Source organism: Molossus molossus, unplaced genomic scaffold (assembly GCF_014108415.1).
Source record: "Molossus molossus isolate mMolMol1 unplaced genomic scaffold, mMolMol1.p scaffold_m16_p_9, whole genome shotgun sequence".
Classification (NCBI taxonomy): domain Eukaryota; kingdom Metazoa; phylum Chordata; class Mammalia; order Chiroptera; family Molossidae; genus Molossus; species Molossus molossus.
This window is the reverse complement of record NW_023425403.1, coordinates 18,561,105-18,585,327: the sequence shown is the minus strand read 5'-3', so window position 1 is coordinate 18,585,327 and position 24,223 is coordinate 18,561,105. Positions and strand designations below refer to the sequence as shown.

Below are 24,223 nucleotides of genomic sequence, written 5' to 3'. Positions count from 1 at the left end.
AGATATTGAGATATAGATCTGCTTTCGGGGGAACAAGAATGTCATCAGGAAATACCAGTTCAGACAAACCTGGGTTGCCACCAACAGGGAACGAACGGGATCGATTGTGGTCTGTATCACTTTGTGGTGAAAATGTCAGATCAGAGTGAATATTCATGTAGTCCTTGGAGAGGAGGAAGGAGAAATCAATAAGCTAAACACTCTACCTAATAATGGAACTGTTTTCTCCAAGGCAAAGTTCTTTGTTCTTGAACTTGATATTCCTGTCCCTGATAGGCTGGTAATGCCGTTTTAGAGATGCAACAAAAAGATTTCGTAGGAAGCCTAAGGGTAGATTTATTCCATAGCTCTGGAAAAAGGGGACAGTTAACATGGTTCTACCTGGGCATTGCATCAGAAGTCTAGTCAAAATTTAAATGGAGTTTCTTTTAATTCCAAGGAACAACCTAGATTCTTTGAATCTATGTCAAAAGAGTACCAGGCAAAAAAGAAACCCCACTTTTTTAGTCTTGATTTGCAATTCACTTGTTTTGTAATCTTGCAAAAGCTACCCAGTCTCTATATATCTCTATACATTGGCTTGCGTGATAACATTCTATTTTTCTTTGTAGAGTTGTTACACAGGGTATAATAGACAACATACATGTTTTAGCAGACAGGGTCAGAATACAAAGGCGGTTGCTCCCAAATCATGATTTTGGCATTTGTCTAAATTTAATAGACTCACTTCTCCTAACCACACTCAAGAAATCTCCCACCGTTCATGTGCATAAGGTTTCAAAAGAGCCCCTGTTCTCTTTTCTCAAAATTAGTTTTTCAAAACTTGCTGGCATTGGTCAGGTTTCAAGAGCATAGTAGATTCATGGTCAACCGGCCTGGTTTATTACTAGAAACCAAATTAATCACTTTCATTGTTTGTTCCCAAATTTTCAGGCACCTTTTGAAAATGAACAAGAGCAGCTCTGATTTGGAGAAAGCGAGCCAGGGCTCCGCAGAGAGCCTCAGCCCGTCCTTCAGGAGCGCCCACGTGAGCTTCACCACGGGCTCCACGGACAGCCTGGCCTCGGACTCCAGGACCTGCAGCGATGGAGGTAACAGACTTGCCTTTACGGGGAGGCTGAGGTTCCCCCGAGTCTGGAAGGCCAGGCCCAGGTTAACTGCCAGGATTCTGAAGAGCTGAGCTAGACCTACTTTCTGGGCCCTGGTTTCCCCAAGAAGTAGACTCTACCAAGGAGCAGTTGACTTTTATTCTCTAGTGAATATACGGCAAGATGCCTTATCCCATGTCACGCTCTCTAATTACACACAACGCAGCAACCTGGCAACAGGGCGGGAGGAGGTGAAGTTGAAAGCATGTTGAAAGACTCCTGATTCCTTGGGTAATGAGCCATCTATGTGTAGGTCTGCTCTCCGTTTCTGTCTTCCGGATTAGTTCTCAGGGGATTGGGTAATGCCAACCACAAGTTTCCTCTTTCTTGCCAAACCTCTGTGTTTCTCTCCCTCTTTCTCCGTTCCTCCTCCTCCCCCGCCCCTCACCTCATGGTCTCTCATGTACATGCATGCACACACATGTGTACACATGCACACAACTTGGACACAGCAGGTGTTTACGTAAATGTCTATTAAATTAAAAGCATGCAGGCTTCATTAAGGTAAACCATGCACCCCACTTTCTGGAGGAAGCTCTGAGGCATAATATGTGGGTATGTCCTGGCTGGTTATATTCCTGAAAAGGAACTCTTGTTTTTCCGTAGTTGTGATGGGTAGTACTAAAATCTCTCACCCTTGAAACACTTGTTACATGCGTGTGTCCTCTCCTGCATTTCCCTTGGACTTGGCCGTAGCAGGTTAGGTTTTAACATGTGCTAACATGACTTCCTCTCTCACTCCTGTGGAAGTATTTCTTCTCAGTAGGCAACTGTGGAGCAGAGGGTTCTGCTGGAAACTTACTGTCACCGCCATTTTTCTATGTAAAGGATGAGTACCGCTAAGACAAAAACATATGTTACACGTCAGCCTGTGCTGTGTTCTGATGGGAAACTTCTGATAGCTCCAATTTAAAAACAGGAAATATCTTAGCCTTGATTCGGTGGGATGTGACCAAAGAGGATTTTCTTTCTGCAGATTTTCCTGGGCTTCTATCTTTTTCCTTTCCCATCCCATTGTGCAAACATTCCGCAAGGCAGATTACTCCACGGAGGGCTGGGCCAGGCCTGGGAAGCATTAGCCTGTGCTGGTCAGCCCTGACCTGCTCTCTTGGGGTTGTGACCAGTTCCGAGAGAGCAGCCTGTGGGGGAGCCCTCCATCGGCCACCGGCCAGCTGTCGGTGCTGAGAACCGGCTTAATCGCCTCAGCGCTCAGAACCAGCAAATAAATCCTGCTGTTCACTCTCAGAGCCTGTAAGATCTCTCTAGGAAGATACAGTTAGAACGTGGGACATTGAGGTGGATGGAGTAAGCTAGGAAATCGGACTGTCTAGGACATGGGTGCTTATAACGGCTTCTGGAAGGAGAAATCAATGAGAGCTGATGGAGGGCTCAGGGAAGGCTTTTCGAGAAAGTGGGGCTTTAGCTCCTGTCTGAAGTGTGGTGAGAATTGAGGAGGAACGGGCTTTGCAGATTAAGGGGACCCTAAAGAGGAACAAGGCTCAGGGCAGAGAGTAAGGCCAGCCTGCCACAGGGGCGGGGGGAGGGGACACTGCTGGAGAGGCTGCAGTGTACAAGCCCTGGAAACCGATCTGGGGGTGGGGAAAGGGAGCCTCTGGGGGTTGCTGAGTGTGAAGATGACACCAAACCTAGGCATTTTTTAGTTAAAATGATTACATTTTTATGGCTATTCCTTTATCACGATCTAGTTATTCGATGGAAATGCACTTCAAAATATGGATTCCCAAGTCCACAAGAAGGTACATATCTTGTTTAGACTCTGAATCTTTAGAGCATCCTGTTCTAACTACGGCTGCTGTGTGTGGTTCTTACCCAGAACCATGCTTTGAAACTAGCAAGAGACCAAGGCGGGGGTGGGGGCTCCTTCTCTCTCTCTCTCTCTCTCCCTCTCTCTCTCTCTCTCACTCACACACACACACACACACACACACACACACACACCCTTCACTCAGCTTCTCATCATGAACCAAGCTGCTTGCTTTGGATACATTATTGAATAATCACCTTCCAGTCCCATGAGTCTTTGCTCACTTTCACCATGTAGCTGAAATATCACCCCTGGTGCCTTCTATCACGGTGCGTCCCCAGTACTGTATGTCACCAGTGCTGACGCTGAGAGAGTGGCCCTGAGTGGGAGAGGTGGGCTTAGTTCAGGCCGAAGTTCCTGGACACCAGAATGTAGGGTCTACCTCCCATGCTCCATATAGATGTAATCTACCTTTAGACTATATACTTACTTTGCCAGCAGGAATTCACTAGTGAAAACAATGCACTGACCTTTGCATCCAGTCTCGGCTGGCCAGAGTGTGGTGGACAAAGTCCTTCCAGGCGTATCATAGTAGGAGCATGTGTGGACTTCTTGGAAGCTTATCAGGATTCATGGTTCAAGTTAGATTTTTCCTATTCTGGTTTTGTAGCCAAAAAAAGAAAATTTTAAATTTTATAAGAAAAACCATCATAATCCATAACTTTGTCGCATTTTAAAAACGAATTTGTCTACATTTTATGTTTACAGAACATCATTTTTGTATTCATATCAACTGTACGTCTTTATGCTTATATCACATTTCATGCTCCTCAAAGCACATCTGTTATCCCATTTGTCCATGTGGGCACTTGAACCGTGAGTCAACTCAGTGGAAGGAAAGATCCGTCTAAGCAGTTGTCTGAGCTCAGTGTGGGAGGGACGGAGCACACGTGTCAGGACAGATCCGTGGCGGCTGCCAAGGGCGAGCTCCTCTGTGTGATTGGGCGGGTGGGTGAGGGGGAGTGACCCCGTAATGAAATGGTCATCAGAAGACTCTTGTGCTTCAGATGGTTGCTTATGTATGTGCAAGCCTCATGTCCGCTGAGAGGATCTTCCTTTCCGGTTTAGGAGAGCAAAATCCAGGTCAGCACCTGCACCAGCATCTGTGGGGGCCGGGTTCCCCCAGCCCAGGAGCTTGGGTGCTTCACTGCACTGAAACCATTGGCACAAACACCAGATGAGAGGTCTAGCTATGCAGTGAGCACAGGTTCATACCAGGGAGAGGTCGGTCTTACTTTCACAGCTAGCAAACCAGAGATACAGAAAGTGAATTAAAGATCTTGACCGTAGTCAGCTTGTTGTTCTCCATAATAATGCCAAGTAGGTTTCTAAAATACATGCATAAATTCAGTCATTGATTTCATAGGTATTTGTTGAATGTAAACTGTGTGCTGGGCACAATTCCAGATTGTGAAGATACAACAGTGACAAAAAAAAAAAAGTGCCCAGTCCCTTCTTTCATGGAACTCACACTCCAGTGGGGGAGGTGGACAGGGAGGAAGATGCAGGAGTGAAGTAGCCAGCGTGTCAGGTGCTGGTAGGTGCTAAGGGGGAAATCGAGCCAGGAAGGCGGCAGGGAGGCTGGGAGGACCTGTCAGGGGGAGACACAGAGTCCACAACGATCAGACATCAGTCAGAATACGGGAGAGCCTGTCCTGCACCAAGCTTTGCTCCCCCTCTCAGACCGTTACCTGAGACTCTGTAAGAAGACATAGTTGTTGTTTTTTAAGGCGGTCTTGAAAAAGGCGTCTAAAATTCTCTAGCTAAAAATAGTGTGTTTTCTGCCCTGGCCGGTTTGGCTCAGCGGTTAGAGCATCGGCCTGCGGTCTGGAGAGACCCAGGTTCAGTTCCCGCTAAGGGCGCGTACTCGGTTGCAGTTTTTCCCCGGCCCTGGTTGCTCGTGCGGGTGGCGACCACTCGATGTGTCCCTTTCACGTCGATGTTTCTCTCTCTCTTTGTTCCTCTCTCTCCCTCCCACTCTACCTGAACAAAAAATGGAAAAATGTCCTCGGGTGAGGATGATAAAAAAAAAAAAAATAGTGTGTTTTCTGACTATTAACCAGGCTTGTTAAAGCATTTGATCCTAAATTGATGGGTTTAATCTACTATATTATATTGTCATGGGTTCTGTTCTGGGAGAGCTATTAAGAATGAAGGATGAAGAAGATATCCCAAAGGGAAAAAATATTCATTTTTCAGATTGTGTGTGGCCTGAGCCCTTACAAAATCACTAAAGTGAAGCTTCATCTTTGTTTAAACGATTTTCATTCAAACTGAATTCTAAATACATATAAGTACTTTAATAAAGTCAGCACATGTCTATGGTAAATTCCAACAATGGAGAGAGGTATGAAATCAACAGTCACAGTCCCCAGACACCCCCATCACAGCTTCCCACACCCCCTTTGAACATTTTTTTCTGTATCATCTCAGAAATTTCTATCCATATTTTAAATGTCATAAACTTTATTTCTGTGCATTTTTGTTCTTAATATATCTTGAAATCTTTTAAATCACAACCTCTAGATCTAACTCATTTTCTTTTAATACTGCATAGTTTTTCATTGTATGAATTGGTTAAACCTTTCTCTTATCAGTGCATATTTAGGTTATTTTCATTAAAAGTCTACAGTGAGATTCTGTGACATACCGTGAAGTAATTTTGTGGATATAGCTCTAAGATAAATCCTTAGAAGTGGGAATTATGTGTCAAAATATATCTGCGTCTTAAATAGATGTTACCAAATTATCCTCTAAAAAAAATGTCAATTTACGCTTCCATCCACAGCGTGTAAAAGTGCTCTGAGCTAACTTTTAATTTCACTGTTCATTTGGAAGAAAACCTTAATGACTGTGTTAGAGCAGGGGATTGAAAGAGCGTGATTCCTGAGCACACTTGGGCTGTAGGCATGGAATGTTGTCCGTGAGCCTTTTTTCCAGACGGAGACGGTGCGGCTCTTTTGCATGTAAATGGCATTCATGTCTTGATTATTGTTTCTTGGGATGATTAAGTGGTCCAGAGAGACTCCTCACAAATGCCACATTTGCCATCCAGTTGTAAAATGCTAATAACATGCTTCCATTTTCAGACCACGTTTACCTTCTTGAAAAAGCAAGGCTTCCTTTTGAAGAATGCTTTGTTGCTCCTTTTCACATGTTCGGAGTCGAGACTATTCAGACTGTGGGACCAAACAAGAAGTTGCACAATTTTCCTTGGGAGGAAAAAGTTACATGTGAGGCTAGAACATTCCCTTGCCTGAACCCCTCACCTCTTCTGGGGGTGGGGAAACGGCGGGCAGAATTCTGCAGGACTGTTACTTCCTGTGTGAAACTGGCCAGGGGCCCACACAGATGGCTTTAGTTTTCTCACCTTGGACAGGAGGGATTGAAGGAGCTGCAGGGCGTGGGTGAGGTCTCCGCCGCCTGCTTTGTTCCCTGTGCCTTTCATTTAGTCGAGGCTCAAGAAATACTGGCTGAGGAGTGGGTAAATGTATATGGACAGTCATTTCCAGCCGTACAATTTATTATCCTCATTTTTTAAAAAAGATAGTCTAAGTTTTTGAGCAAAAGAAAATTCCATTTGTTTTACCGTCCTGGAAGTTGAAGGATACTCAGCCACAATAGCCCCAGTCTGGAGCCTGGGGGCTCTTTGCTGGTCTCTGCCCCCTGCCTCCGCACTGCTGCAGCCCAGCTGCTGAGCCGTGCACCCAGCGCCCAGCGGTGCTCATTCATGCAGCTCAGAACTGGACTGACCACTTCCTCCTCAAGCCAGCCCTCATTTGGTCTACAGAGAACAATGAAAGTGCCTATTAAAACCCAGCAAGAAAAGGACTCTATAATAAGGAAAACCTCACAGCACTACCAGATTTGAACTTTTGGCCCGCATTCCACAGAGGTTAAGCTGTTTTTCCTGACCACTGAAATCCCGATTTCTCTTCTCCCTGAATGTGATGGCACTAAGTGGTGTCCCTTCCCCGGCGTTCTTTTAAGGTCGCGCCCAGCGCATCATGTGCGGTGGGCAGTTCCCACAGGAAGCCGTCTCTCGCCCCTGAAGCACGCACACTGAAGATGCAGAGGTGTTCTCCGTGGTCGGTCCCTGGCTTCACGTGCACAAACAGAAGTGGGGAACTTAAGAGCTGGGATTTGGAGTTCTCTGTCCCAGTTAGCATGCAGCATCATTAAAAAAAAACCTACAGTGATGTAACTGTGACATAGGCAGACTTCCCAGAAAAGTATTTTCCATCCTCACCCCTTGTTTACCCTAACTGTAAGCCAGAATTTGGAAACGGGGGGATGAAATGCCAGCATAAGACCAGGATATACAGACACGCCTCGGTTTACTGCGCTTCGCTGTGTTGCGCTTCAGATGCATTTTTACAAATCGAAGGCCAGATCCTCCACCAGCAAAAAGGTTACCGCCCACGTTACTGCGATTCTGGCTTTACTGCGGTGGTCTGGAACCGAACCCGCGGTCTCTCAAGGTCTGCCTGCATTTGGATTTGTCTCATGTGCTGCTGGAGCTGAGTCCTAAGAATATGGGCTGTTGGCCCAAGTGTTGCAGGATGTTTTTAGGCACAATTTCCTAAACCAGTGGTTTGCTGTGAATTCTGAAATTATTTTAGGCGTCAAGGCATACGTGTTCCCTCTTCTCGGCTCTTCTAAACGAGGGTGGCAGCTGCCGAAATAATAAGGACCTAGCTGCTGTGTTTAGGAGGAGGTTCCCCTGTAAGAGTCAAGAAAATGAGAGTCAGAGTGGGTCTTTAGGGGTGCCAGCTACTGCTTGACTCGTGGTGGAGAAATCCGTTTCATCGAGAAGGGCCACATATTGGCATCTCTTTCAGAATAGCCCTAAGAATATCAGTAGCTTGTCCTGAGGTGACTGGGGGCTATCAGAGTGACCTATGGTCTCACCGGCTCCAGTCCACATCTGGAGAACAGCTTCAGGGACCCCTAAATTCAGAATGATGCCTCAGGTCGGAAGGTAGTGTGCCCGTTACAGAAGTAGGCAGTATCTTTTTCTCTGACTACAAAAAGCACAATAGGCCTATGTAATGCCCCATCGTCGGGGTCAAGTGCACACTTCAGATGAGCCGTGAGCTGCACTCACCCAAGTACGGTCCTTGCTGTCGTGGGACATGCATGGTTGGGGAGCGTCGTCCTGCAGCGCCGTCCTCTGATTGGCACATGCTTTGTGCAGGGATTGTAACATCTCAGAAATAAAGAAAAACGAACCAGTCCACAGGCTGACCCTCGAAGCCACGCCTCCTCCTAATACCCAGTACCCCTTGCCCCAAGTGGTTATGGGACATGGGTCTGATCAAAGCCACTGACTAGCTCAGTCCTCAAAGTCCCCAGCAAAGTCATTTCCTTCCCACTGCCTGAGCACACGATAGTTTTTTGTAGTAAATCAGAAGCTCCTGAATCTCTTTGGCAATCTACGGAGTATGTGTACAGATTACTTGTTTTAAGGATTCCTGCTGTCCCTACAGATGGAGAAGTTCACCATCACAGCTGTGGGAAGAGATAGGGAGTGGAAGGGTTGGAGCAACATACCCATCTGCGTGGAGGTGTTTTATTTCAGGAGCAGCTTCGAGACAAAAGTGCATGTTAGGAGAGGTCGCAAGTGGAGGGAGTGGCTGAAATTATAGACTATTAGAGCTGGAAGGGGACTTCATGGTAATGCCATCCAGTCTGTTTTTAAATGAGGAAACTCAGCGGTGGGAGGTAGGCAGCAGAGCGGAGGCAGAAGGGAACATGCTGGAGGCATCAAGAAGCTTACAAGGAAGGCAAAGAGGAAAAATCACGAAGTATTGGGAAATCAAATAAGCACAAAACTTACAGAGGGGACTAGGGACTGCTTTGTCCGAACCTCCCCGGCCGCCAGACTGGGGAGCAGGAGTCCTGAGCAGAGCCAGGCTGTCGCTATCCCTGGAGGCTCTGATGAAAGCTTTCCCCAGGGCTCCTCGTCGCCCCCCGCTGTGTCTCCTCCCTGCATCTTCTGTGTCTTGGTAATAAATACACTGAGGGTTCGACAGCTCAGTGGGGTGGGCTTCTGCTACCCAGGATGCAGAAAGGCCACGGAATGGGCATGGTTCCCCTCGGCCGTTCCCTGGCTCATCACATGGGTGCTTGGTGGCTGAGGCTTAGTGTCCTTGGAGAGCCCCATACATAAGGGGTCCCGCTCCTCCCTTTTGTAGTCCAAGAGTTAGTAAGTGATCCTCCCCCTCTCGGCCTCTGCTGCTAGAGGAAGGAGGGGAGGAAGTGACTCACCAGCCCAGCCTTCACCTGTCCCCATTGCTGACAGAGCCCTGGGAGGAGAAAAGCTTCTTTCTGGGGAGCACAGGGTGGGGGGCCAGAGGGCTCCAGGGCTCCAGCCTGCGGAGATCAGTGCAATAGGATCCCCCCTGCTCTCTGAGGCTGGCTGTTCCCTGTGTGCCCCGTTCAGACTGTCGAGGGAAGAGTGTGAAGTGGGCTGGTCCCCCCTGTGCCACTACTGTTGATTTATGATTAACCTGGGCCTCTTGGAAGGGGTAGAAGTCGCTCATTTACTAGCCAGCAGGGTGAGGTGGGTAGGGTAACTTTCTAGGATCGCGGTCAACCACTGGGAAGCAAGACAGCCTACTGCCGACACCGGAGCATGCTTCCTCCTGGGCCCGGTGACAGATGGTGGAGCCAGGACGGGCGCTGGTGGGTGTGGGGCCTGACAGCTTCGCTCTGCTGCACACGGCTTCGCTTTGCATGAACCTGTTGGTTCCCAGCTCCTGTGTTCAGCAAGTTGTGTGCACCAGCTTTGTCCTGTGAGCTTTGCATGTGGGTTGTACCAGGCAGGAGGCCCCCTGCTGTCACACACTGTTGGTGTGTGTCCGGGTGGCAGTGAGGCTGGGGCATGGATGTAGTGCCCCCCCTGCCCAGGGCAAGGCGAGCCCTAAGATCCTGGTCACTCATCTTGCTCCTAAGAAGGTCCCTCCTCCCTGTGGAGCATCCCGTCAGGAGCCTCGGTGTTGATCTGAAGGGCCCGGTGCCAGGGCTTGGCCTGAAGGGGCCATTCTGCCCCCATTTGGGTTGGAGAAAGCAGAGAGGGACTCAGTGTGGGCAGGGAAATGATTCCCCTTCAGGAGCAGCCCTAGGAAGGCACGTGCATCTGAGGGAGACAGAACTGGAGATGTGCTTCCTGGGGGGCCTTTCACCATTCGCCTGGGCCTGTGCGTCCTGCCTCCTCCTTCCGGCCACTCTGCTAAGGCGGGCAGTGGTGCAGGCACCGCCAGCCTGCCCATGAGGTGACGTGCACAGCGAGCTAAGTGAGGGGTGCACAGCTAAGTACCTCTCCCCTTGAGTCTAAGATCCCTGTTCCTTCGGGATTATAGGATGCATTCTATGAATACAGTTAATGTGGGTTTTTTTAAAGCTGTAGTTAAAATAATGGGTACATCTTCCAGTCAGTTCTTAGAATGAAAGAAATGAGTATTTCAATTTGCCTGTTCCTGTTTCCATTGTCCGTGGCTTTTTCTTCCCTGTCTTATCATCTGCGTTCTTGTTTCGCTGGAAACCTCCATTGTGTACGCTGTCCTAAGAGTAACGTGTAGCATTCCTCCGTCCGGATTAGCCCTCATCCCATCATCGGGGACTTTCCTGGCTGTCCCCCTGGTCTGTGGAGACCTGTGGCCATCTGGAACCTTCCCCCCCCATCAGAACCAGTGTCCATGGGTACCGCTCTGGGACTGCGGGTCTCAGGAAAGACTCAATTTCCCCTGAAATCTGGTGGATTTAGGGTTTTTTATTTGTTTGTTTTTTAAATACAATCACACTCCTGTGCCTTCTAAAATGTGTGTGGGCCAGCGCTGCCCCTGAGCCACTACAGTGTTTGTCAAAACTCAGAACTAGGAGCTGAAAGGGGGAATTTTACTGTAGGTAAATTGTACCCTCTATAAACCTGACTTTTTAAAAAATCCAGCCAAACCACACACGTTTAGGTTCGTGGTTGCTGCTGCAGAATATCGGAAGCATCCTCAGTGTCCATCAAGAGGGGACTGGACAAATGAATTATGATACGTGTGTATGATGATGTAGGATCGATAGCTGTTACATGGAGCTAGTGAGCTCTGTACACCTGCTGCGAAATAGCTTTCAGATGACGCATCAAGTGACAAAAGCAATATTCCAAGCAGTGGGCACGTTTGCTCTTTTCCATGTAGAGGTGTGCACCCCGTTTGCTGGTTTGTTGGGCGTATCTCCAGAAGGATTTGTGAGGAATTGCTGCGGTGGTTTCCTCGAACGAGAGGGCCAGGGGCAGAGGAAGGCTTCGTTGGCACTGTACACCATTTTTGCATTTAAATTGTTTTCTTTTTTTTTTTTTTTGGTACTGCCCCTAGCGGGAACTGAACCCAGGACTCTCTGGTCCACAGGCCAACGCTCCAACCGCTGAGCCAAACCAGCCAGGGCTAAATTTTTTTCATTGTGCATATGTTGTCATTTCAAGAGATAATAAAATAAGTGAATTGCTTTGCAATGGATGGACGGACGGACGGACAGACACATGGATAGACACAAGCAAGCCCACAGGGCTTTGGAACTGAATGCACTGACCTCAGCCTGATTGTTTCTGTTCTCATTTTCAGGCCCATCATCTGAGCCAGCTCCCTCGCCCACCAACAGCGGGAAGAAGCTCTTCGCTCCTGTTCCATTCCCTTCGGGCTCCACTGAGGACGTGTCCCCCAGCGGCCCTCTGCAGCCCCCGCCTCTTCCCCAGAAGAAGTTAGTGAGCCGGGCAGCCTCTTCACCAGATGGCTTCTTCTGGACCCAGGGCTCGCCCAGACCAAGAGCAGCCAGTCCCAAGCTGAACCTCAGCCACTCAGAAATCAGCGTCTGTGTGCGTGACGAGTCCCGCTTCGGCTTCTCCTCAAGCCACGGGAGCCGCCACCATCATACCTTCTCTTCTTCGGAGCCTCTGGAGAAAAATTTCAAAGGCAATGGCCACTGGGTCCCAGCACCAGGGCTGGCAGGCAGCAGAAGCGGCAGCGGGAGCCCCAGCCTCCAGTGCAAAGGGGTGCCTTCGGCCTCGTCCTCCCAGCTGAGCGTGGCCAGCCAGGCCTCCACCAGCAGCACCCAGCTTCAGCTCCACAGCCTCCTGAGCAGCATCAGCAGCAAGGAGGGCACCTGCGCCAAGCTGGTGGGGCTCTACGCCCAGTCCCTGGTCCGCCTCGTGGCCAAGTGTGAGGACCTCTTCATGGGCGGCCAGAAAAAGGAGCTGCACTTCAATGAGAATAACTGGTCGCTCTTCAAGCTGACCTGCAACAAGCCCTGTTGTGACTCCGGGGATGCCATTTACTACTGTGCCACCTGCTCCGAGGACCCTGGCAACACCTATGCTGTGAAAGTAGGTACCACCCCTCCTATTCTGCAGTATAAGCAGCTGTCCTTGGCTTTGGTGGAATTGTGGCTCGAGCAAGTCCTCCACCTCTCCAGGCTTCTCCTGGAGGGCTGAGTCTCTGCCTGGAGAGGGGCATGGCATAATGAGGTCTGTGCTATGAGCAGGTGATTCACTCTGTGTTTTTAGGCATGAACGTATGTGATCTGGTTAGATTAAGAAAACAGTTGCCTTTTAATTCAACAGAGAGTTCCTTCATTTATTCGGTGAGTTTTTACTAAGTGCCTCCTACATGCCAGCTATTTTGTCAAGGTCTGAGTGTAGAGAGGTGGACATAAGGTCCCTATGGAGCTTATAATCTAGTAGGGAAGATGGACAGTTAGAGTATTTTGTTTTCAAATAGAGCCAGAAGAAGAGCTAGACCTCGGCATCATCCTGAACAAGAAGAGGAAGAACACTGCTTGAGCATTTACTGTACAGCTAGACTCTTTGCTGGGTGTGTTAACTATATGACCTCGAATCCTCACAGGGTGGGCAGGTTTTACAGATGAGGATCTGAGCTTAAAATGATTCAGTAGTTGCCCATAGCTAGCTGGTGGCTGAGATGGATTTGAACCCTGCTTTGTCTTGTCTCCAAAGCCCATGCTACCAGCATGTCAGTTAAGAAAAATGAAGTTAGAGAAGTTAAGTGATTAGTAGAAGGTAACACAGCTCTTTAATCTTTGCCACTCAACCAGGGCTGTTGGCTACCACACCCCACTGCTCTCGGGGTGCAGATCTGAGCCAGCTGGTTAAGCGTCTGCACACACCTGGCCACTTGATCTTGGCCACTGACTCGAGCCTTTCTGTCTGACTTCTTTCATCTTCTTTTAGTATCCCTTGATGGGTCTATAGTCCTTTTTTATTTATTTTTTTTTTCTTTATTGATTTTAGAGAGAGAGGAAGGGAGAGAGAGAGAGAGAAACATCGATGAGACAGAACATCAATTGGCCGCCTTCTGCATGCCCCCCACTGGGGATCAGGCCCACAACCTGCCAGGCTGTGGCCCTTCTGTAAGTGTAGGCTTTTGTTGGGAATGAGGAGGGGAACCCTGAGCTCTCTTTGGCCATCACCTGTCCCAAGATATTTTATTTCCAGTTAGAAAAAAAAGTAAATAGTGAACTACCGTGAAACAGCCTTGGTGGGGCAGCTTCCTACTTACGCGTTATTACAGTTATTAGCCAAGGAAAATTGCAATACATTTTATTTTCAAATTTCTTTTAAGAAATTGGTGGCACCATAAAATATAGATTGGGAACCACTGATTTCTGTGTTCAAGGAATTATATGTAAGTACTTGCTGCCTTCGTATGATGCACTAGCGAGGGGGTGGCTACCAGGAGGATCCAGTTCTTGTACAGAAATCAAGGTCCCCGAAAGACTAGGGGTGTGGCCAAGACGGCAGGCGCAAGGCGGAAGAAAAGGCAGATGCCCATGAGAGTCTGGATTTCCTGAGCTTCATCGCCTCTTTACATCTAAACCCAGCCGCTACTCTCTTGGTAAGGTCCCTTCCCTGCCACTCCCCCAACCACGCCTGAAAAGAGAAAAGGAAAAGAAAAACAACCCTGGCCTTTTGCCTCTTATTAACATGGTGCTGTATCCAGCAGAGGAAGAAGTGAGCAGACCCTCCAGGGAGCCGAACGTGATTAGCCTGTTACCACTTGGCCCTCCCAGGAGGAGGGGCCCGTGTCTCCCATAGGATTTTGCCAGACACTTGGCGACTCACAGATGACCTCTGCACCGTTGAGAAGGAAGTGTGGAGACGAGTTTGAAATGTTCAGTCTGGGTAACAACAATATCAGTCTGCACATGTGCCCGGCCTGGTGGCGGGGGCGGAGCGTCCTCCGCACGTGCAGCTGTTCCACTTCACTAGCTGGGCGTCTAGACGGAGGACGTCGTCTGCAATCCGAGGGAGGGGGAGCGGGGCCCCCTTGCGAAGCCTGTCTGTCGCTGAGCACATTTCATCCGCGCCTGGCCAGCAGGAACCTTGGTTGGAAGTCGCAGGAACAAAGGCGGGCTCGCACCTGCTCCCACTAATGCTGGGCCCGCTCCGGCTCGGCGCCCTGCGCAGCGAGGAGAGCAGGGCGCTCTGGCCCTGTCCTCTACGCGTGTACGGCAGCAAAAAGCATTAGGTGCCTGTGAGGTTTCGAAGCCTGGTTCATTCTTCCGTCACCGGGAACTTCGGTTGAGTAATTAGGGACCTGTGTTGAGCGGCTGCCTTTTTTATTTAACAGACGTGACTTAGCCCAGATTTTCAACAGTGAATAAGGCCCAGGCTGCAAAGTTTAAACGGAGACTTGGCTCAAACATTTGAAATTTGAGCTGAATCAAAGATTTGTGTGAATGTCTTGAACCAAAACCCAAGTCCAGGCCCCCTGAAAATGAAATGAGGGGGTGGGGGCAGATGGGAATGGAAAGGAAGCCTCCTGCCCCCCTTCCTGTCTCCTGTCCCTCCACCCAGCTGTCTGTGCAGCCAGAGGACCAGCTCACTGACTTTGAACCACATCCAGCCCAGTTGCCATTTTCTCCACATTTCTGTGCAAACTGTCAGCCCAGCCCCTCCACGGGAGTGTTTGCTGGGCCCAGGCCTTTGATACCGTTGACAAAAGGGATCCTTGGAAACACTTCCCAGGCCCAGGGCAGCTGCGCCCTCGGGGTTGGTACAGTAACCTACAGGCTGGCTCTGGATTGTGCACTGGGCTTGGCTGCAGCCAAGCCTGCCAGAGCAATCACCATAGCAACCTTTCCCAGTGACTGCTCACCTGGGCGAGGCACTGTGCTGAAAGCCACACCTGTGTTGTGTCATTTAATGCCCCCAGTGGCCCAGTGAGGAAGGAGCTGGCCCTGCCCCATGCACAGAGGAGAGAGCCGCCTTTGAGATAAATACAGGCGGCCCTCGTTATTCGAGGACCCCATGTTGTGAATTCACTGCTAATTATTTGTAACCCAAATCAATACTTGTGGCATTTTTGTGGTCATTTTTGGACATGCACAGAGTAGGGGGATTTGAGTCCCCCGACATGCAGATTCCCAGCTGAGGAGGCACAGGAGGTACTCTGCCTTGTTCCAGCCCTCACTGTGGACAGTCCCTTCCCTGGCCTAGTTAGAGCCTCATTCTTCACATTTTTCTGCTCACTGGTGGTGATTTTGCTGTTTAAATGGTGGAGCTGAGCACTGAAGTCCTGTCTAGTGCTGCTAAGTGCAAGAACGCTGTGGTATGCCTGGCCAGGGTGGCTCAGTGGCTGAGCATCGACCCATGCACCAAGAGGTCGCTGGTTGGATTCCCAGGGAGGGCACATGCCCAGGTTGTGGGCCAAATCCCCATTTGGGGGTGGGCAGGAGGTAGCCAATCAATGTTCTCTCTCGTCAGTGTTTCGTTCTCTCGCCCTCTCCCTTCCTTTCTCTTTAAAATCAATAAAGCAAAAGAGAAGGCTGTGGTATGCCTTTGGGAGAGTATTAGGTCAGCTTCATTCAGGCATGAGGTATAGTGCTGTTGACCATGAGTTCATTGTTAATGAATCAACAATATCTATTAAAAAGGCATCTTTAAATAGAAACTCACATGAAATAAGGTTATATATTGGCCAGTTAATGAAAATGTAACCCAAGCCTTCTAGGACTTCACATTGCATTTCCCCAGAGCAGTGGCTCAGTATTCACTAGTGCAGTGTTTACGGCTACTTCTTAGAACGGAACTACTGCAAGTAGCCAGACTCCATTGTAACTTGTCAGTATTTGCAGAGTTTGTATTTAAACCAGGTCTTTTTGCACCCTTGAGCCCATACTTGGACTTTTCAAATACTTCTCAGTTGTATAATCCTGAGCAAATAATTTAACCTCTTGGACCCTCACTTTCCTCCCCTGTAATACCATCTGCCTCATCTGGTGGTTTGAGAGTTAATGAGACACTGCTACGTGCTGCAGAGGCATGGTTCCTCGCACATGCAAGAGTTCAGTGGGTGTCCGTGTGGTTGGGAAGCCCTCACGGGTCCGAGTGACCCCGACATCAGTACTGCATTCCCACATACCCGTAGCAAGACAGGCCCATACCCAGTGGTTGGTATTTATATGCAAGACTATTTGTGAGGACCACCCTCTCAAATTTTACTTAATTGAATAGTATTCCCAAAGCCAGCCATTTAAAAGCTGAACACTGTTGGGTGGGCTAGAATAAGAAAGAGCCTGCAACGATGCCTTTCAGATACGTTTTCCAAAACCATGCCTGCTGGTGCGACCGGAACCAGTGTCTGGGACAAATGCACTGCCTTTTATTTCTGTCTATAACAGAGACATCACTGTATTTCTTTTATTTCTATCTATAACAGAGACATCACTGTATTAATGCGTTACCTCCCCACCTCCCAATTACCTTGAGAAAAGTTTCCTAAGAGGCTGAACTCTTGTATCCCAGGTTTCGCTGAGGTTTGTATAGTGCAATATAAATAAATCTCCGTGGAAAGGGGCTTGCCATGGAACTTCTAAAACCAGCACCCGTGAGCATCTTGGCACCTCGTGACCGCCGTGGTCACCTGAGGGAGGCAGCGCCGCAGCCCCGAGGGTTGTTTCAGGATTGTTCCGCAGGATGATGTTTTCTTCTGGGTAGATGCGAGATGCCTTTCTTCTCGGGATTACATGCTGATCCTTACCTTTCTGTAAGGCGTGGCTGAGGCTGCACAATAGCCTTTTAGAGAGGAGAGCACAGACCCTCTTCGGTCCCTTCCAGTGTAATTACGTGAGGCCCATGGTGTCTGGCTCAAGGCTGTCCAGTGGGGTGGCGGCCCAGTGAGGATCAGTGTGGCCAAAGGTCCTCAGGTGGCTGGTGCTGCCCTCAGTCCAAGAAAATGTTGAAGAGGCGATTGTGGGAATTCCCCAGAGGAGCTTGAGATCAGCTGTTGGTTTATTCCTGCTTTCTGCTCAGAGGGTGCCTTTGGCCCTTCGGGTTCCCTGGCCCTGTTTTCTTTCAGCTGTTCTGACTCACATAGGTTTCCACAGAGCAGTTTCATTGAATCAGCCCTGCAGATCATGCCAGCTAGTAGGCATTGCACATTTACCTGGATCTAGGGCAGCCTCAGAGAATGTGGCCAAGGCCTAGAAGCTTAGGGCCTGCATCTGCCCCCGAGGTTCCCTGAGAACGGTGCACCCCCACAGTCAAGCACACCCCCTGTTTGGTAGCTGCCGATTCAGGTGCGGGGGGTGGGCAGCAAGGCTGATGGCCGTGTCAGCTCTGATCTGGCTTCCTGAGAATTTGTCCGGCCTTCACTGGGCAGAGGGAGGTCTTCCTACCCATACCAGGAGGCCACGCTGCGTGCTGTTACTGGCACCCCACTCTTGCTGGGCTGTATGATAATTTTATGTTTAACTTTTTAAGAAATTGCCAAACTGTGCTCCAAAATGACTGCACCATTTTACAAACCACCAGCAATACATAAGTGTTCCCATTTCTCCACGTCCTCATAGACACTTGTTATTTTTCTTACAGCCATTCTAGTGGGCGTCAGCCAGTATCTCATTGTGGGTTTGATTTGCATTTTCCTAATGACTCATGATGTTGAACATCTTCTCATGTGCCTACAGTCATTTACATATTTCTTTGGTGAAATGCCTATTAATATCTTTGCCCCACTTTTTGATTGAGAAGTTTGTCTTATTAATGAGTAGTAAGTCTTTTTGTAAACTCTGGATACAAATCATTTATCAGATATGTGTCTTGTGCATATTTTCTCATAGTCTGTTACTTGCCTTTCTGTTTTCTTTTTCTCCTCACCCGAGGACATTTTTTCATTCTTTGTTCAGATAGAGTGGGAGGGAGAGAGAGAGAGAGAGAGAAACATCAACGTGAAAGGGACACATCGAGTGGCTGCCACCCGCACGACCCAACCAGGGCCGGGGACAAACTGCAACCGAGACACATGCCCTTAGTGGGAACCGAACCCGGGTCTCTCCGGACCACAGGCCAACGCTCCAACCGTTGAGCCAAACTGGCCAGGGCCCTTTCTGTTTTCTTAAAATTATATTTGAAGCACAAAAGTTTTGAATTTTGATGGGGGTCAACTTTTTCAATTCTTTTTTTATGGACCATGCCTTTGGTGTGATATCAGAAGTCTTTGTTCAACCCAAGGTCTCAAAGGTTCTCTCCTGGGTTTTCTTCTAAAACATATATGTTTGGGCTCTCACACCAAAGTCTTTGTGACCACTTTGAGTTGATGTGTGTGTGACGTGAAGTGAGAATTCACCTGGCGATTTCCAAATGTCCCAGCACCATTTGGTGAACAGATGAGGGATCCCGCTCTTGACCTTACCTGTCCTTCTCCCGACAGATCTGCAAGACGCCTGAGCCCAAAATGGCCTCTTACTGCAGCCCGTCGGTGCCCGTGCACTTCAACATCCAGCAGGACTGCGGCCACTTCGTGGCCTCGGTGCCCTCCAGCATGCTCGCCTCTCCTGACGTGCCCAAGGACTCTCCCCCCCCTGCTCAGGAGCAAGACTGCGTGGTGGTCATCACCCGAGAGGTGCCCCACCAGACTGCCTCTGACTTTGTGCGGGACTCCGCCAGCCACCATCAGTCCGAGCCCGAGGCTTACGAGCGGCGCGTGTGCTTCCTGCTGCTGCAGCTCTGCAACGGGCTGGAGCACCTGAAGGAGCACAGGGTCATCCACCGAGACCTGTGCCTGGAGAACCTGCTGCTGGTGCACTGCACCCCCCAGGCCTCCCCCGGTGCCCCTGTCTCCTCGGCCACCTCCAGCGCCCCTCCCTCCACCACAGCCCCTGCCGCTACTCCCTCCCCTTGCCCCTCTGCCACCTTCCCCGCCAGTGTCGCTCCCCACCCCCCATCCGCCCCCACCTGTCAGGGGGTGCCCAGTGAGAAGCACCTGCCCCGCCTCATTATCAGCAACTTCCTGAAGGCCAAGCAGAAGCCGGGCGGCACCACCAACCTGCAGCAGAAGAAGAGCCAGGCCCGGCTGGCCCCCGAGATCGTGTCTGCCTCCCAGTACAGCAAGTTCGATGAGTTCCAGACCGGCATCCTCATCTACGAGCTGCTCCACCAGCCCAACCCGTTCGAGGTGCGGGCCCAGCTGTGGGAGCAGGACTACCGGCAGGAAGACCTGCCGCCCCTGCCCGCGCTGTCCCTCTACTCGCCCGGCCTGCAGCAGCTCGCCCACCTGCTGCTGGAGGCCGACCCGGTGAAGCGCATCCGCATCGGCGAGGCCAAGCGGGTGCTGCAGTGCCTGCTGTGGGGGCCCCGGCGCGAGCTGGTGGAGCCGCGGGGCCCCTCGGAGGAGGCGCTGAGCGGCACGCTGCGGAACTGGATCGACATGAAGCGCGCCCTGATGATGATGAAGTTCGCCGAGAAGGCGGTGGACCGCAGGCGCGGGGTGGAGCTGGAGGACTGGCTGTGCTGCCAGTACCTGGCGTCCGCAGAGCCCGCGGCCCTCCTGCAGTCCCTCAAGCTCCTGCAGCTCCTGTGATGCAGCCCGCCCCAGCCCCCAGCTCCCTGCGCCACCCTGTCCGCCGAGCCCTCCTGCCTCAGAAACCTCCCGCCTCCCTGGGAAATGGTACAAAGGACTGTCTACTTGGATGTAATATATATATATAAAATGTATAAATATAATGGACTGGGGATGTCATTGCGCACTCAGGCCGCCTCTGCCCGGATCTCCCGTTTTTCCGCACTGTGCACACTTCTAGCTGAGTCGAGGTCCCGAGGACAGCGGGGCAAACAGAATGAAGCCTGGACTCCAGCCTCGCTGCCCACCATGGGATCTCTTCACCCTCCTGTCGAATGTTATTTAAAAAAAAAAAAAAGTCATTAAAATTTTTTGGATTGAGTCGTGAGCAAAGAAAGCTTTTCTCCCCAAATGCCCAAGTTCATCAGTGTGTCTGGTGGGTAGCACTGAATATAAGCCTCGGAAGCCGTGGCTGGGCCCTGGGAGTGTCCTTGGTCTTACACGTCCGGGGAGATGGAGCAGCAGCCGTAGGGCCGGGCTGGCCGGTGCCAGTCGTCCCTCTTCTCTCCCTACCTGGCAGTCCCGGCGTGGCTGGTGAGCTCCCACGAGCTGGGGGCGCAGCACACTGCTCCACACTGTTCCAGTGTGCTGGTGCTGGTTGCTGTTTGTGTCACTCAGAGGCCTGGCTGACAATAGGATTCACTCCAGATGGTTCCAATGTGAAAGCCTTAACGAGGCCACTTAGAGAGGAGTGGGCATGGTTAAGAGAAGCAGCGAGGATGAGGCAAAAGCAGGGGCCGGCATGGGAGAACCACCTGCTAACTGTTTTCCACCTGTCATCCCCAGGCCGAGGCCAATGGGACACCAGACAGCCAGGGGTCTTGGGTGATGCACTGGGTGGGGCCAGCCTCTCCGCGCAGGGACGGGTGAATGGATGGAGTGGCAGTGGGCACACACTCACTGTTCCTGCTGCAGAGGGTAATGGCAGTGTGGAAACCGAACTGTGTTCCCATTCCCAGACCAGCACCTGCTGGTCTACGCTCCTTCAGGTTTCCGTTTTAAAGACTCATACATTGAATACACTTATTGACTACTATCTACGATAGGCAATGTTTCTTGCCCTGTCTTTAAAATGCACAGAGAGCCCGGCCAGTGTGGCTCACTGGTTGAGCATCGACCGCGCGAAGTCGCCAGTTCAATTACCAGTCAGGGCACATGCCCAGGTTGTGGGCCCGATCCCCAGTGCAGGGCATGCGGGATGCGGCCAATTGATGTTCTCTCTCATCCATGTTTCTATCTCTCTCTCCCTCTCCCTCTCTAAGATCAATAGCAAAAAGGTTACTTTTACATGCGCAGAGAGCATTAGGGAGCACAGGGCTTTCCTCTTCGAAATGACACAGTCAACAAGTACTCATTTGAAGGAAAACAGGCCCAAGGCCCATGTATTTTATCTAAAGGATAATCTTCCAATCTGTGAACTAATTAATTTCAAAAACCTTGTTAGTAATTTTGGACAATGTGAGACAAATGCAAAGATTTTAATGGATGTCCTAAAAATCTGGGAATGTGGCTAGCAACCAGGGCCGATAAATCTCCCAGTCCCCTTCTGCACCTTACTGCAGCTTCCTGCCCAGGACTGTCGGTAAACATCCACGTTTCCATGCCTCTGGGTGCAGACAGCACCTGGGGGGGTGCTTCTTATTTCAGTTGTTACTTGAGCATTCAGGAAAGAACTGGCTAAAACCAGCTTCCATCTATGTGTTTTTGTACAAGAGAAAGTCTTTGAACATTGAAATCATAATTCTCCCCAGGACCTATCTTCGTTTCAGCGTGTGTTATTTTGTCAGTTGTTTGTTCCTGAGAATTTTCCAGGCAAATCCTCCACCTTGGATTTGCTCTCTTGCTTTCTTGTCCTTTCTCACTTCGGGTAAATAAACAATGGGGAGGGAGGAAACACATATTCTGCCAGGGGAAGGCAATGCCACTTGAAAACACACGTCTCCGGAGGCACACTTTAAAGCTCTGAATTAATTGCTTTTTTTTTTTAATCCTCACCTGAGGACATTTTTTCACTTTTTGTTCAGGTAGAGTGGGAGGGAGAGAGAGGAACAGAGAGAGAGAAACATCGATGTGAAAGGGACACATTGAGTGGCTGCCACCCACACGACCAACCAGGGCCAGGGACAAACTGCAACCGAGGAACGCGCCCTTAGCGGGAACCGAACCCGGGTCTCTCTGGACCGCAGGCTGATGCTCTAACAGCTGAGCCAAACCGGCCAGGGCTAACTGCATCTTTTTTATATGCCACCCACTTTAGGTGGGGGGAAATGAGATGGTAAAAAAGTTTGTAAGAACCAAAATGAACCAAAAAGTAAAAGTGGAGGAAAAAACAACAGCAATAAATTCTGATTGAGGAGAATGTTAACAATCAAACATAAAACGTACTTCTGAGCTTCCCACCAACTAGAAAAAGCAGACGACAGCTGGTTGCACAATTCCATGTGTGGTTTTAGGAAAACACTTCAGCTGATCCTGAGGAAGAAACCCATTCCCAGTGGTTGGTTCTGAAGGGGATTTGTCTACGTTAAAGACATTTCCTAAGTAGGGAACAGACTGACAAACCTCAGAGGGAAGGAGGGGGAAGGGCAGAAAGAGATAAATAAAAAAACTTATGTGCATATATGCACAACCAATGGACATCGACAACAGTGCAGGGAAGGTGGGGGTGGGGAGGAAGGTGTAAATGTGGGGGGAGGCGGGGGGAGGAGGGACACCTGTAATACTTTCAACAATAAAGAAAAAGAATCTTAGGACATATTCCTAGATAGAGCAATTTCTCATATCCATCGTCAGTAAAATCCAGTTAGGTAGCGTTCAAGCCAGGTCCACCAGGGAAATTCTACAGGGTAACTGCCATCCATTCATCTCCATGGGTTGGCTTTTTGCATAAACGGCTGGCAATGTACCTGGCTACAAATACCAGGCTTGGCAAACAGTTTCAATCACACTAAAGTCAGGGGCTCGATACAAAGTTTTTGTAACCTCAATATACACCTGGGATGCATGGCTTCATCTCACAGAAAGCTCAGCCCTAAATAGATTAAGTCCAGAAACAACAGCTTATTCCACAGGACTGAGGCTCAGAAATAAGAGTATTAAATAACCAGATGCTATGATGACAGTCTCATAACATCTGGTTATTTAATACTCCTGGTATCTGTGAGTTCATCTCCTTTTTTCTTGGCTTTAGACCCAACTACTGGTATTGAACTCCAGGTTTTTTCCTCTCCCGCTCTGAGTCAAGTCACCCTACAGCCTCTCCACGTTGGTGATTTCTGTTGCTAGCGTGCCTTCCCCTTTGTCATGCCGAAATGTGGGTTCTTTTCTTCTCCTAAATCCTTTCCTGTAGGCGTTATGAAGCTGTACATCTGAATTGTTACATCCTTGCCAGAAGCAAGATAAGCACTTCAGAGATGACTTCTTTCTCATAACACATGGCTCGGATCTGAAAAGACAGGGCTCTGGGGAGCTGTGGTTCTGTGTAACACTTCCTGGTTTTCAAGAAGGGGGCTGGAGACGCTCTTTTGTGACGCCCACATGTACACCACGCAACTGGGAGGGTTTTGAAGAGGGAAGACACATGTTACTTGAATGGCTTCTCCAAAATTTGTTCTTTAAATGTATCGCCAATAAATGAGGCAGCCTTTTCCCACTCTGCTGAATATCTATAAATCCTTGAAGATCTGAGGATAAGCTTATTAAATAAATCTCATTAAAAAGTAGTAGCTTTGTAATGTAAAATCTGTTTGGCATATTTAATAGAGGGCAATGTGAATGGAATTGATCATTAGAAACCCAAATCTAACCCAACTGATGTCATTGCTAAAAATAAAAGACAAGAATAGAATGTTTGGGGGAAGTTCCATGGGGTGAATGTCTTGACAAATTATTTTTTCTTTCTTTTTTCCAATGCTAATTAATGAGGGTAAAGGACAGACAAGGAGAACTATTCCTGGCAGGACGTGTCCTAGAAGGACTCGTGCCCTGAGAAGGAGGTTATGAGATAGCCTGATGGGTCCAAGGAAAAGAAGTCCAAATTAACCTAAATTTGGATATCGCTGACTCAGAAGAAACTGGGGTTAGGCCAGAACTTCCATGATCAATTTGGATCCTTACTGGATCCTGGATACTCAGTCTTCTCTGATCTGCATCTTTTCTTCTAGGACTTGATTACATCTATTCCAGTTTCTAGAGTAGAGGAAGCAAAGTAAGTTTACTCTCGATTTTTCTGTACTTGGTATTGTACTATCTCAGTGAAGACTTGAACATATACACTTGTCACATATCTTGAATTCTGGATTCAAATCTTTCTGGATCCTTTACCAGATGTGATTACAGCAACC

The 24,223-nt window shown here is 49.3% G+C and overlaps 1 protein-coding gene across 1 annotated transcript in view; it reads left to right on the top strand.

The window, feature by feature from the left end:
- PRAG1 (PEAK1 related, kinase-activating pseudokinase 1) overlaps positions 1 to 19,930 on the top strand; it is a 44,088-nt gene extending 24,158 nt beyond the window's left edge. The window contains exons 3-5 of the mRNA XM_036250647.1: positions 934 to 1,091; positions 11,589 to 12,346; positions 18,693 to 19,930. Coding sequence (XP_036106540.1) covers positions 934 to 1,091; positions 11,589 to 12,346; positions 18,693 to 19,841 — 2,065 coding nt within the window. The 3' untranslated portion in view covers positions 19,842 to 19,930. The remainder of the gene's footprint in view (positions 1 to 933; positions 1,092 to 11,588; positions 12,347 to 18,692) is intronic.
- Positions 19,931 to 24,223: the final 4,293 nt, after the last annotated feature.